At 33.8% G+C, this 13,495-nt stretch overlaps 2 protein-coding genes across 2 annotated transcripts; both read right to left on the reverse strand.

The window, feature by feature from the left end:
• Window positions 1-363: 363 nt before the first annotated feature.
• LOC117924573 (macrophage migration inhibitory factor homolog) lies at window positions 364-3,595 on the reverse strand. Its single transcript, XM_034843231.1, has 3 exons — window positions 3,350-3,595; window positions 1,831-2,031; window positions 364-756 (listed from the first exon to the last, which is right to left on the reverse strand). The coding sequence occupies exons 1-3, from the start codon at window positions 3,458-3,460 to the stop codon at window positions 721-723; spliced, it is 348 nt and encodes a 115-aa protein (XP_034699122.1). The 5' UTR covers window positions 3,461-3,595; the 3' UTR covers window positions 364-720.
• A 1,610-nt stretch (window positions 3,596-5,205) lies between these two features.
• LOC117925251 (RNA-binding KH domain-containing protein PEPPER) lies at window positions 5,206-11,670 on the reverse strand. Its single transcript, XM_034844206.1, has 6 exons — window positions 11,272-11,670; window positions 10,024-10,282; window positions 7,279-7,427; window positions 6,954-7,196; window positions 6,593-6,787; window positions 5,206-5,763 (listed from the first exon to the last, which is right to left on the reverse strand). Exons 1-6 carry the CDS (start codon window positions 11,641-11,643, stop codon window positions 5,581-5,583), a joined length of 1,401 nt encoding a protein of 466 aa, XP_034700097.1. The 5' UTR covers window positions 11,644-11,670; the 3' UTR covers window positions 5,206-5,580.
• Window positions 11,671-13,495: the final 1,825 nt, after the last annotated feature.

Genomic DNA, 13,495 nt, shown 5'->3' on the forward strand with positions numbered 1-13,495 from the left:
TTTGTTTTCTAGGGTGATGGATTCCCACCTCAAGCATTGATATATATTTCCACTAGTTATTAAGATGAAGAAATTAATGAGGATTTATTTGTATTCCCATTTTTTTATTAAAGTGCAAGAAATTTCTTTATGGTTATTTTTACCTTTGGAGGGTTTTTCCATGTTATATTTGATGTCATTTTGATTCAATGTTCTTAGGTTATTATTGTCTTTTCTTGTTAAGTTATTATTATTGTTGAGAGGTTGTTATTATTGTGGAGGAATCTTTTAACTTGTCGAGACGAATACTCTATAATTCCCTTTAACTTCCCAATAGTACCTTCCTATATGCTCTATTTGGTTCTCAGGAAGACAAAGTAAAAGAAATGAAAATTAAGAAATCTTCAAATCACCAATCCAGCATCACTGTTCTTTTGCTTAAGGGAGCATCAGGGTTCTCAAATCCACATCCAAGTTTCTACCTGATTTAATGTAGATAGTATACGACAAATGGGAGCACAGGCAAGAGATTGTGATGATATCACTTTCCAATTTGAACATGGTAAAGACCGATATTATCATCAAAGAAACAAGTTGATCCATGGGTTGTTGGAATTGTTTTCTCAGAAGAAATTCTACAATAGAACATGAGAATCACCTCATCAGCCAGACAGTCTCGAGCACAAGGTTTCCACTTTTAACACCTTCCATTGATATCTATTCTCAAATACCAAATGCTACTCAAAATGTTGAGCCGTTGAACCCAAAGAATGAGCGCTTCACGAAAGAAATACGAGCATGATTAACAGTTAGAGGAGGATGAACAAATTACAATAAATTCAAACAGATACATCCTTTTAATTTAGCATTAGGTAGAAGGAGAAATCAGAGTTGCCACTTCAACAGACATTTTAGAATTATGATCTTAAACTAAGGTGTCAAGATTCAACATTAAATTCAAATGAAATGTAGAAAGATTCGAGAATATGGCAGTTAAAGTTGAAAAGGGTTGGATTTATTCCACTGACCAAAATATGATTCTACAAGTTTCAGAGTTGCACTCTTCATGGCACAAAATCTCAGCAACTAGTTCAAAGTAGGTTGTGTAAAAGATACCAGATCCTCTACTCTACCCTTGGTTATTTTCTTTGCTTTTCTTTTTTGTCCTATAAAAAATTATGTGGTTCTCCAAATCGGATCACCTTATGTAGAAAGTTGAATAGACCCAAATTAGGCCAATCAGTCTGCATGAATTCATGGTTTTGTATTCACACAGTTGAAAGATTGTGCCAGAAATTTGTAGTTTGATATAACATGATTAGAAAAACTAAATTGCACAGGGTGCAGAAAGAAGCTAAAGAGTTGTAAAACTCTTCATATATGAGAAGATAATCTGACTGATGACAATAAATACATCAGGACGGTGCCTATCGAGGATGTGAAAGAAAAGGCAGAAGTGAGTGAGCCATATGCCCATGTCTTTCTTTTATCTCCAGTTAAAGTGAATGTGTTAGGCACACCAATTATTCGCTTAAGAGAGTAGTTCACAAAAAAAGGCAGCTCTGTTTCTATGGAAGTCATCCCTTGGATAAAAAAATAATGTATTAATTCTTACCCAATGTGATATTGGGGCCAAAATGACGAGAAGCTAACCCCCTTTCCATTATTTCAAGCATAAAAATGTATTTGAAAAATTGCTCAGAAGTTTCATTTTTTTTCTAGTGTGTAAAGAAAACCAAAAGAATGACCATAATTGCTATTCTACAGCACTTCAGAATAATGGTTCTTTCTTGCAGGAACATATGTAACTGACAAAAATAAAAAATAAAAGAGGACTAGAAAATTGCTCACCTCAACATCATAAAACTTGACATAAAATCGAGCACTATCTATGGAAAGCTTAGTTTGGATAATTTCTGCAATGGTTGAACTCAGTTTTCCATTAACACTCGGTCCAAGACCCCCAATAGATATCAATTCTCCATATGCAGCTGGCTCTTCAGTACCAGCAAATTCAATAGGCACTCCACCATTCAGCAAAATCATTACATACTGAACAATCACAAAAGAAAAATAATGAATATGCACCAAGATTATAAAAAATAAGATATAACGAAATACATAAAGTAATGCCATCACAGTCCAACAAGGTTTCGGGAGGTCAGATTACAACCAAAGAAACAAGTGCACTTGACCAATTTTACCAAACTGAGACAAAACCATTTCCAACTGTAAAAATAAAACACTGCTCCAAAAATTTTGAGGATTAATATGTTTGAAACCCAATCTGCCAGCACAATGCAAATGTTGATTGAAATCGTTCTGTAGTTCTCTGAAAAATTAAGGGCCTGTTTGGAACTTGGTAGTTTGATCCTTGGTAGTTTGGGCATCAAACGATATTGAATAGCATCATTGCATTAACATAACATTTGGAGTCCAAAATGGGGCATCCCCATAACTAATGGCATAGAATCATTTTTAGGATTCCATGAAAATGATGGCACTTCAACTTTATTACAATGATTTATGATTGTTCCCATGCTGGACCCTCTACCAACAATGGATTTGCTCTAAAGATGGGACAGAATATAAGATGCAGTAACTCAATTTCCAAGGACTGCCCAACCTCACTCTTAAGCAATTTATTAATTTGCTCTGCTCCAACTTGTTCATAAAAGGGTAAACCTAAGTGACCCAGAGTGCAAACAGAAAGCGGTCAATAGCACAATTTTTGGTAATATCAGTATGTAGAGCTCTACAAGAGCATCATTGGATAAAAGTATATATTATCACAAGTTACATATATTTATATATGCTAACTGAGGAGTTGATTGGTATCTATTGAAGTCCACCTCTAACAAATTGATGTTTGCAAGTCAGCGGCATAGCTTACTTGGAACCAGAATTAAGTTTTCCACCTGACAGTTTTCAGAATTTTAACTTCATCATCCAATCAAACTGCAAAACCTACCAGCAACCAACCTCTACTTTTATGTAATTTTCCACATGAAACTCCTATTTTTCATCCAAAAAAAACAAGTAGATATATCAATCAAATACCTCTAATTAAATGATAACCTAATTCCAATTTGATCACTTTTCACATACATACCTACAATCAATTAAACCACACAAACATGACACTTAAACAAACTAAAACTGTGTCAAAAGACTCAAAACTGCCAGACCACACAACAAACACTGTAATTGAAAAAACAACCAAGTACTCATAGAGTAATATCATCAAACATGTAACACCCATTACAAAGACAAACAAAACCCACGAAGAAGCAAGCAGAAAAAGCAACAAGAAGAGCAAGAGTATAAGATGGGTGTGAAGTGAGAAGGGAGAAGGGAGAAGGGACCCAACAGACTCAGGTTTGCCAATGATTTTAGCAACAGCTTTGGTGCAATCCTTGAGAATATCAGAGGCCACCACTGCATCAACTGGCACATTGGTGAAGAGATTCAAGGTGGGCATTGCTTACTTAGGGTGTTGGAGGGCTCTATGTTGTCTCGAAAACAAAACCAGCACAAGGTAAGGTTTTGGTAAATGGGTGGTTTCAAATGGATATAGCAGCTCTGTGCAATATGTATGTGGGATGAGTATATATGGGCATATGTCTGAATCGGATTCAACTTGAAAGTAATTCACGCTCCTTTTAAGGATCCAAATCATAAATGAAAAGTCAAATTATTTCGCTAACACACTCAATTAAAAAAATAAAAAAATAAATATCGTAAGCTCTATTTATTTTATTATTCATGGAAAAAATAAATTAAATTTATAATGATTGCACTTATTCTATCTTTCAAAATTGAAAAAAAAAAAAAAAGTTTTATTTTATTTTCTTTAGTAATTTTTTTTATCATTCTTCATGCTATCTAAACGTGAACAAATTATTTCCCTTTTTTTTGTTATTTTCTTTAATGATTGCAATTTTTTTCATTAAATCAAATATTTAGAAGAGGGAAAGTAAGTAAAATGAGTTTGAAGTAGCACATGAAATAATTTATTGATTTTAAATTTATTTTTTATTTTTCTTTACTTTAAAAATATTTTAGGTTTTCAAATAAACATTTATTCTATAAAACATCATATTGTTATCAAAAATTATTTTTTTTTGAACTATTTTAAAAACCACTTACAAAATAGGGCTGAAGTGTTTTTCAATTTTTTTAATATTACTTTTGAAAATTTTAGAGAATTACTTGAAATACTTGTCCAAAAAATCATTTTTGTTATGTAGAGCACGTTTGACAACATTTTTATTCTAAGAGTGTGTTTAGCAATTATTCTTATAAGCATTTATAGTTTTCCTAATACTTGAAAAAAAAATTTTCAAGTGTTAAAAATGTTAGAAACGTTTTCTAAAATCACTACCAAATATAAGTGTCTTTAATGGAAGTATTTTATCTAAAAGTGTTTTTAGGATAATCAAATAGTACATTTGACAGTGATTCTAAAAAATCGTTTTTAGAGTATGTTTGACAATAATTTTAGTGATTCTAAAAAATGTAAGAATGTGTTTGACAATGAATTTAGGAATTGCTTATAACATCTTTAATACTTGAAAAATAAAAATTTTAAATTGTTAGAAAGATTAAAAACACTTCATAAAATCACTTTCAAACCGGCTTTAAAAATGCGTTTGACAACTATTTTAAGAAATGTTTTTAGTCTTTCTAATACTTAAAAGATAAAAAAATTTCAAGTATTATAAAAGTTAGAAACACTTCTTTGAATTATAATCAAACACGCTTTAAAAACGTTTCTTAAAATTACCATTAAATAGATTCATAATATACTATTAAAAAGACTACTACAATTCAATTGTCTTTAAAAACATTTCTAATAAAAGAGCTACTACCAAAAATGAAAGAAAAACATTTTAATCAAAATCACTTCCAAACCATCTCTTAATCAGATAACTAATTTGTGTTTGAGGTAACTTTTCATCAGATTAACTAATTTAAGATTGTTAAAATTGCTGACACAGGAACATAAAAGCTCCTTTTTAGCAGAAGAAATGTTGGAAATTTGTCTCCATTGCGAGGCATATAAGAATGCCCAATTGGTTGAAGTCGGTGAAAAAGATGTCTGGGTTCGGGTTCTGCAGCAAAATGGCTTGAGGCCATGAATCGTATGCAATTTGACAGAGCCCAAAATGAATATGAATATCAGGGAGAGATATGTTGCCTGTGAGATTTCTGAGACAACTGATATCACAAATCCTAAGAAGCATTTGCAGCCACCATTCATGAAATTCTTTTGAAGTCTTTTTTCCCAACCATAAAACAGAATCCTAAATCATCATCTACAAAGATTTAAAATAACACAAGAGCAATAAGCTCATGCGAATTAAAGGTCACCCTAGAGAGAAACAGTATTAGAGACACCAACAAAAATCTTCACCCATTCATTACATTTTGTGTTCTTCCCATCACTATATCTGAAATATCATCAGCAGACCAGCAGATGATGTCTCCTATGTGTAGCAGAAGCAGCAGGAACCACCTTTTCGAACTTTACATAGACTACATTCCAAAAGTAGTCCAAGCAAAGAAACTGCCCACTAGCTTTACCATATTTTCACCCATTCAAAGCCTGTAACTGCTGTAGCCTCCTACTCCAGAAGATCCATAGCCACCACCATAGGGTTGTGACGACAGCGAGGATGAAGAGTAAGATGTGTTGCCCAACTGTGAGTATGAAGACCTCAAGCCACTGTCCATCTTCCCGTAGCTGCTTGGAACTGGTTCTTTGTGATTGCTTATAAATTCCTGTAAAAGAGAAGAAAAAATTTAAGTGTATGAATGCATATTCCCTTCTTTCTCTTTTTCCCCAAGTATCTACACAAAGAAATGTCGAGTTTCTTCCGTTGCTGAAGGAGATTTTCCTGCCAACTGGAGTTTGGCACATCACACACACATATCCAACCTCCATTTGGCCTTCATCAGCAAGTCATTGCATATCATTCAATAATTGAGGAACAAAAAAATCACAAATGTCACTTAAATTGGGTATTAGTGAGCTTTTCCAAATCAATCTTCCAAAATTTTCAAAACCATCTTTTTAACAATGCCTGCAAAGTTTCTCCAAACCTTTTGGTTATGTTTGGTTTTTAGAAAGTTTGAAGGAAAACGCAAATAAAAAGAAAATAGAGAAACAAAGTAAAAAGAAAAAAAAGAAGGAAAATAAAAAGTAGTTTTAAAGTTAAATTATTTTTATATGTTACTTCAAACTCATTTAACTTATTTTTAACTCTGTAAAGATTAAATAATTTATTTAAAAATGTTGAAGTTTCTAACTAATTTTAATCATATTTGATTTTCTTTCGTATTTGTAATAGTAAAATCAAACATGAAAAAAATTATTTTCATTAACAATTTTTTCTTTGGTACTTTCTAGGAACCAGACAAGGCATATGGGAATATTCAACGAAGTCTTCCAAATTATGCCAAGATTGAATATAAGTCCCTAATCAAAGGTCTGTATGGCTGACATGGAAAATACATAAAGCACATTCATGGATAGCAAAGCAGGCACTGATCTGTGAACACATTTGCATGAGTCAAGAATCAAAAGAAAAGTATATAGTAAAGTTGTCACCTGGATTAGTTGTTGAGCTGTTTGGACCTGGGATGAGGTGCCTTTAATTTCCACAGTGATTTCATCCGGCAGGCCCCTACTCTCTTGCACTGTTAGAATGGCTCCACTGGTACGGCGAATATATGCAATATTAGCCCCTCCAATCCCAATGATGTCCTCAGCATATGACAGTGGTATTTGCATTGTTTGTGCAATCTGATTATAGGATACAAAGGGGTAAATAATGATGACAGGCTAAAACAAGACATAGGCATGACAAAATAAAAATTAAAGGTGCATCCAGTCATTATAGAGAGAGAGGTGTGACACTGAGATTTGAACTCTAATGTATAAATAATAATTTAACCATTATAATTCCAACCTGAGTAACAATAGGAGCACCAGCACGTCCAAGTCCTGAAGAGCGTATTCCTGAGAGTCCATGTTCTTGACCATACATTGGAAGTCCAGAGTGTTCCATCTGAGTTTCTCGATCAAGGTACAAAGACTCCCTCTTCGCTGGAAGAGAATAATCGCTTCCCATTCCAGTCTGAGAAGTACCATGCAACAATGACTTGTCCGCCCAAGTATCAGATTGGCGATCTTGTGAGATTGTTGCATTGTACTGAAAATGGACAAAGAAACTATAAGCACCCTACAATGGCAAAAAGCATAAGTCACCAAACCTTTACAGCAATCAAACTTACAGTCCTCTCAAAAAGAGGAAGAACACTATGATCCACCAAGAATTTCCTTAGGTGTCCCACAACTGCTTCAAGAGCTTTTTGAACTTTCAAGGCTTCTCCCTGCAACTCTACAATTCTCTCATCCGCAGCAGCATAGAACGGGACTTCATCTGTCATAACAAAAAAAAAAAATATATCATGTGCCTTGGCGTTTGGAGATAAGGAATAACTTCTAGGAAAGAAGTGATAAAGAGATTATAAATTCAAAGCCTGGTGGTTGGGACCAAACAATGATATAAATTAGGTCCACTGGTATAGAACCCAATCTACCGGTGTCTATGCAATGGGCCACTGGGAAGAAATGAAATTGAAGATTTTTGGGGGGATAGAAAAAAAATACAGAGATAAATTATCTGATGACAACACAGCTGCCAAATCTAAGGTCTAAGGGGCCCCAAGTTATATCATTTGGAGTCATTCAATCAAACTAAGTAGCATTTCTACCAAGATTTCAGACAGCATTTCCAAGTACTTTTCCGTCCTTCTATGTACCATTTGGGTTTCTAGTAACTTACTAGGACAATCTACTAGATTAAAGCACAAATGACCACATTCATCTATCAGAAAATTTCCTTTCCTGTCCATTCGGCTGCCAAGACAACTAAGGCCCATTTGGCACATTTGTAGCTTCTATTTAAGATAAAGAAAGGATTTCTATTTAATATGTAAAAGAATTCTAAATTCTGGAACATCTTCCTAAATTTGTAGCCCTTCTGCAAAAACATCTCCCTTCATCTTTAATGAAAAGAGCTTTTAGGCCTCAAACCTCTCCTCTGAAGTTTTCATTATGCAATCAAACACCTTGTAAAACTCCTCACTATTTAGAAAGAGCTTTTAGGTAATCAAAACTCTGCAAACATGGGGTCCAAAGAAAAGAAATTTAAGGTATTACATCTGTTTAGTCCCTCATAAATGAAAACTCCACCTAACTCAACCAAGTACTTGTTTAGGAATTGAGGATTATTTAGTAACATAAGAGCAAAAAGAATAAAGTATAAGCTCCTCTTCTTGTCTCCCATTGGTTTCTTGACAAGCTACAATTTAATATTAAGCTTCCTATTGCAGGTTAAATATTATGACCTAGTTAAGTGACAAGAGAGCATATTCTCAGTTATGAGCACCATTAACAAAGATACTGTTAAGATTCGAACTATTAGCAAGTCTAGAACATAGGATTAGAAAGCTAAAATTGGCAGTGTTTATATGAAGTAGCAGATCCCAAATCTTGCATCACTGACAAAATATTGTTGGAGTGTTCTAATTTCTTAAGACAGATTGCTAGCAAGCTCTTATGAATTCAACTCAATTAGGCACACTTCAAAAAATGCATCCTATTCTGCAGCCAACTTCAAAATTCCAACAAGTTAAAACTTCAATGTACACAGTGTTGATTTCAGTCTTCAAGACCCTCAACATTCCCATTTCAACAGAAGGAATGATTGCATTGCTAATGAATAAGATTATAAAAATGCCTTTAGAACTAGCAAAGAGAATATAGCTTATCTTGAAAGAAATTCCATGAGCAACAGAACCGCAATTGAAAATTTTTCATCTGCTATTGATCATTTAACTAAAACAGGTTGATATCATTAAGTCAGGCTCATTAAAGTAATAAAGTTCAAATTTTCCACTGAGCACTTTCAACACCACAAAAAGGTAAGAGTCACAAATGAGAATCACCAGCTAAAATCTACCCAAAATAAACAAACCATTCTGCCAACGAAAATGCAACAAGAAGTTTAATCTCTCTACTTATTTAACATCCATCCACTCTTACTATTTAATACTTTGGTGAAGTATATATACTTCAGCGGAGAAGGCTGATAGATTTTGAAATTTGGACCCAAAATGGGCAAACCAACTGAAACAGAGCAACTGAAAGGCTTTGCAAAAGATTCAAACATTTTTTTTATTGACAATTGGACCACATGGTGCCTTTAGCTGGGATAAATTATATCATAAGGCCCTAGTATTGCAGATCAGCTATAACTTATTGACTGGCTATACGCTTCTAGAGGAGCAGAACATCAGAATAAGCAGAGCTAGCACACAAACATCCTCAAAATGAGAGTTAAAAATAATTAAGATGAAAATGAAAACAAACAGAGTTCTCAAGCTTATGGAGAAACTATCAGCAAAACACCTAATGTTTCTTCAATATGCAGCTAAGATAGTTGACTTAAGATCTTCTTTTCTTTCTCATGACGTTCCATTTTTATAGATAACTGTAGAACATAATCAATTCCAAATTCCCAGGCATGTTTCTTCAGTATCCAGCTAAGGTAGATGAATAAAACCATTGCTCCATAAGAGTGCTACTACAACCCAAAAACCTACCATAATTGATGCAAGTGTAGCACAGAGTGCATCAAGAAAAAAACATATTGTAGCCCATGCTTCCATTTTTTTTCCACCTCTCAATTTCTAGCCCCCACAGGAAACTGCTAAATTCTAGTTTCAGATCTACATAAATGAAAAAAAAAATATGCAGTACACTAAACCGATTTCTATCAGCAGATTTAAATGGAAGGTAGCAGTACATGAAGACGAGGAAGCTGGCAGCTAAAAGAAAAACACATTTACAGAGTTGATCTATCACAGGGCCAGTTATTTCCAAGAAAACCTACTGACAAAATTGCAAATAATGGATAATGTTACAGTTCCATAGAAACTAAAGGCATTATGCTATGAGTCTTTAAAGCATACCTCCTGACAGTACTCGCACAGATGCACCAGTGCTCTCCTGTATTGACTTGATCAAAGAGCCTTGTTTTCCAATTAAATTAATGGCTTGTGTAGATGCTACCAATAACCGGATTGAACAGAATGCAACACCAGCAGCTCCATATGCTTTACCATCACCTTCACTTTCAGATAACCCAGTAACACGTTTGAATACTCTGATTACAGCATCCATTGCAGGTGATAATGGTGCCTCTGGCTCTTCCCTTCCAGATATCAAAACCTAATAGAAAATAGAATTAGAAAGATTAGTTTTTACCCATAAAAAAAAAAAAATTAAAAAAAAATCATATATATATATATAGAATTAGAAAGGTGTGAAAAAAAAAAGAAAAGAGGGATGGTCAGAAGGTTTAGATCTAATTCTATAGATATCCCCCTTAGACCTAATACTTGGGATGAATGCTTAAAGTGACTTTCTTAATAATCTTCTGGGTTTTTTTTTTTTTTCATTAGGGAAATAAGAACTTGCATTCAACTGCACAAGTTTGCCAATTCACGAGGACTATATTAGCACATTGGGTCTTTTCCCCAATATCCCATTAAGTCTATAAATTACAATGACCATAAAAAGAAAAAGGAAATGTCCTTACCTTTTCCAAAAGATTGTCCACCACTTTCAACAACACACTTAACATCTTTTTTTCCATAAAACCCTACCATGGTTTTCATCACTAAGTAAACAATCAAATATATCATCAACCCCATTTGGTCGCCAAGAAAATTATAGAACAAGAAAATAAAATAAAATTTCCAATCCTGGACTAAGGTTGATTGTGGTGCAAGACCATCCCTTGTGCATTCCTTTAGCCGCAGGAATGCCCATGGGAAGAGACTTTGTTTCTTTCAATTTTTTTTATTCTCCTTTCTTTTATTTCCTCCTCGTTTTCTTGCACTAAATGCAATCGGAGAATACTTCCAGTGTGACATGGGTTTCTCCCTCTTTATCTATCAAAAGGGAAATTCATGCACCCGTTTAAATCACTTATTACCTATTATTCTCTGTTTGATAGGTAAGAAAATGCAGGAAAAAAGAAACTTCAATGCTAAATTTTCATATAGCTCAGCTGAGAGTCGAGTTTCATTCAATTATTTTTTTAAATTCAAAAAAGGGAGAGGACAAAATTTCCCCGAAACCAAACGTGGGGTCCAATCTAGGGTTAGGGTTACAGTTAAACTCCATGAATTCCAAACAACACCGAAAACACTTACAATACGATCAGATGTTCCAACGGCGCCGTCGAGGACGCGAATGCGAGCCCTAGTCTCCTCACACATCTTCTTGATCAGCTCGCCTTTGCGGCCAATAATGCTGCCGACCTTGAGCACAGGGACGATAAGCCGGAATACGCAGTCTCCAGGCCAGCCCGGCCATTTCTTCTCCGAGGCCGGCGCCGGAGCTTCCGTCTCTGGCGCCGCCGTGGACTCTGACTCAAGATTTTCAGATGGTGCCTGCTCCGACTCTGCAGCGGCGGCGTTACTGGCAGAGAGAGGTGTCTCCGATAGTTCGGTCTTTGGATCAGATCCCGGAGACTGCGCAGCGCCGTTCACCGGAGCTGGTTCCGTTGTGCCAGTGGTTGCCATTAGAGAGCGGGGTGAAAAATCTTCTAGGGCTCGAGGAAGAGATTGTTATATAGGGTTCAGAGTAAGGGGTTGTGCACGTGCCGTGCCCATTGTCCATATATTTGTTTTTGTTATTATTATTTAAGTTTATTATACTTTACATTATAGCCTAGAATGAGTTTTGCACATTACCTCGAGTTTTGTACATTACCCCGTCGAATTTAAAATCGTTATATACCTTTCATGTTTTATAATTACATATAATGTATATTTTTGAAGTGATAGTGTTACCTTAATTTGAACGGAGGAAGGCGCATGTGCTTTCCACATTCCCTATTTAAATTATGGTGAAATGGTCATTTTATTTAAAACCCCTCAAAATACTAACCTAATATTTATTCGTTTGTTTCTCCATTCAATCTCCGTTGTCCATCCTACCTCCACTGCCCGTTGGCATCGTCATGGATCCTTTCATTGACCACCCACCACACCACCACTTTGTCGTCGTGGACTCCACCCTCCTCAAATCCTACACCATCACTCCCCCAATTAAACCCTAGCCCTAATGCCTCTTCCCCAAACGCATCATTTTAATGATTAGCTGCTAGCAAAATCTCAACCTCGCCCTCCCAAATCTTTGACCACGTTGATAAATTCCACCCCAATTTCGCTCACAATTACAAAACCTATCTTGCCAATTCCGAGAATTATGCATTAAGATTTGACTTGAACTTCAAAGCTTATAGATCATGTTTTTCCAATAGCGAAAGCAAAATTTATTTGGCTTAATAAATTCAAAACTTAGAGGGTGTTTGTTTTTTTTAGCTTTTTGCTGAAAAGAATTTACTTTCAGACTTTAGGTTGTTTGTTTTTCTACTTTTTCATAACTTATTATAAATTTTTTATTGAATAGAAAAAGTCAAATATTTTAGCTTTTTCTAAATGAAAAAAGTAACATGTTGGTTTTTCTTTACTCTTTAATACTTATTAAAATTAAAATATTAGAAAAATAAATAACTTAATACTATTAAACATTAAAATTCTATTTAGAGTTAAGTAAAAAAAACAAACACCACTTTAGTTAAAATTATGTGTTTAAAAGTGTAACTTTGGATGTGTTGAGCTAATTTGTATCAAATTTGTCTATCAAAATATGTAATGATGTAAAACCCAACCTTATATGTTGGAAATTTCTAATCTACCTTAAACCCGTCACAATTAATAAATTTAAAATTAGTTAAACTCATATTGTTGAAAGACCATTCATTTCAATTAAGAAATAACAAAACTTAAAAAGTATTTGATAAAACTTAATATTTATTACTTAATGATTTAAGTTGACTTAAAATTAAATTATTATTAAGTTATTAACTTAAAACTTATTAATTAATTTTTACTTTAGATAATAAGATTGTTTGATAAAATTAACTTAAAACTTATTTTAAAGCATCAAATTAACATATTTATATTTTATAAATTATAATTAAGGCAAAGGAGATTAAGTACCAGTGAAGGTTTTGGAGTAGCAAAGAAGATTGTGGATGTAATTAAGGTAATGAGGTAAATAAAATAAAATAAAGATGTGAACTTAAGAATAAGTTTATTATTTTTACTTATTACTTAAAGTTGTTTTTTACTTTAAGTCATATGATTAAGTTATTTTACTAAACATATTTAATTTACTTAATGACTTAAATTAAGTTACTTTAAGTTATTAAGTTAGATTATCAAACACCCACTTAGTTTCAATTCAAATAAATTAAATAAATTGATTAAATTTTGGTACTCAAACACTTGTTTATTTATTTTTTTCTTTGAACAACCAATGGAAAAATTAGATTCAACTTGCTTGCACTTGAGCAAATTCAAAAAT

Source organism: Vitis riparia, chromosome 11 (assembly GCF_004353265.1).
Source record: "Vitis riparia cultivar Riparia Gloire de Montpellier isolate 1030 chromosome 11, EGFV_Vit.rip_1.0, whole genome shotgun sequence".
NCBI classification, from domain to species: Eukaryota; Viridiplantae; Streptophyta; class Magnoliopsida; order Vitales; family Vitaceae; genus Vitis; species Vitis riparia.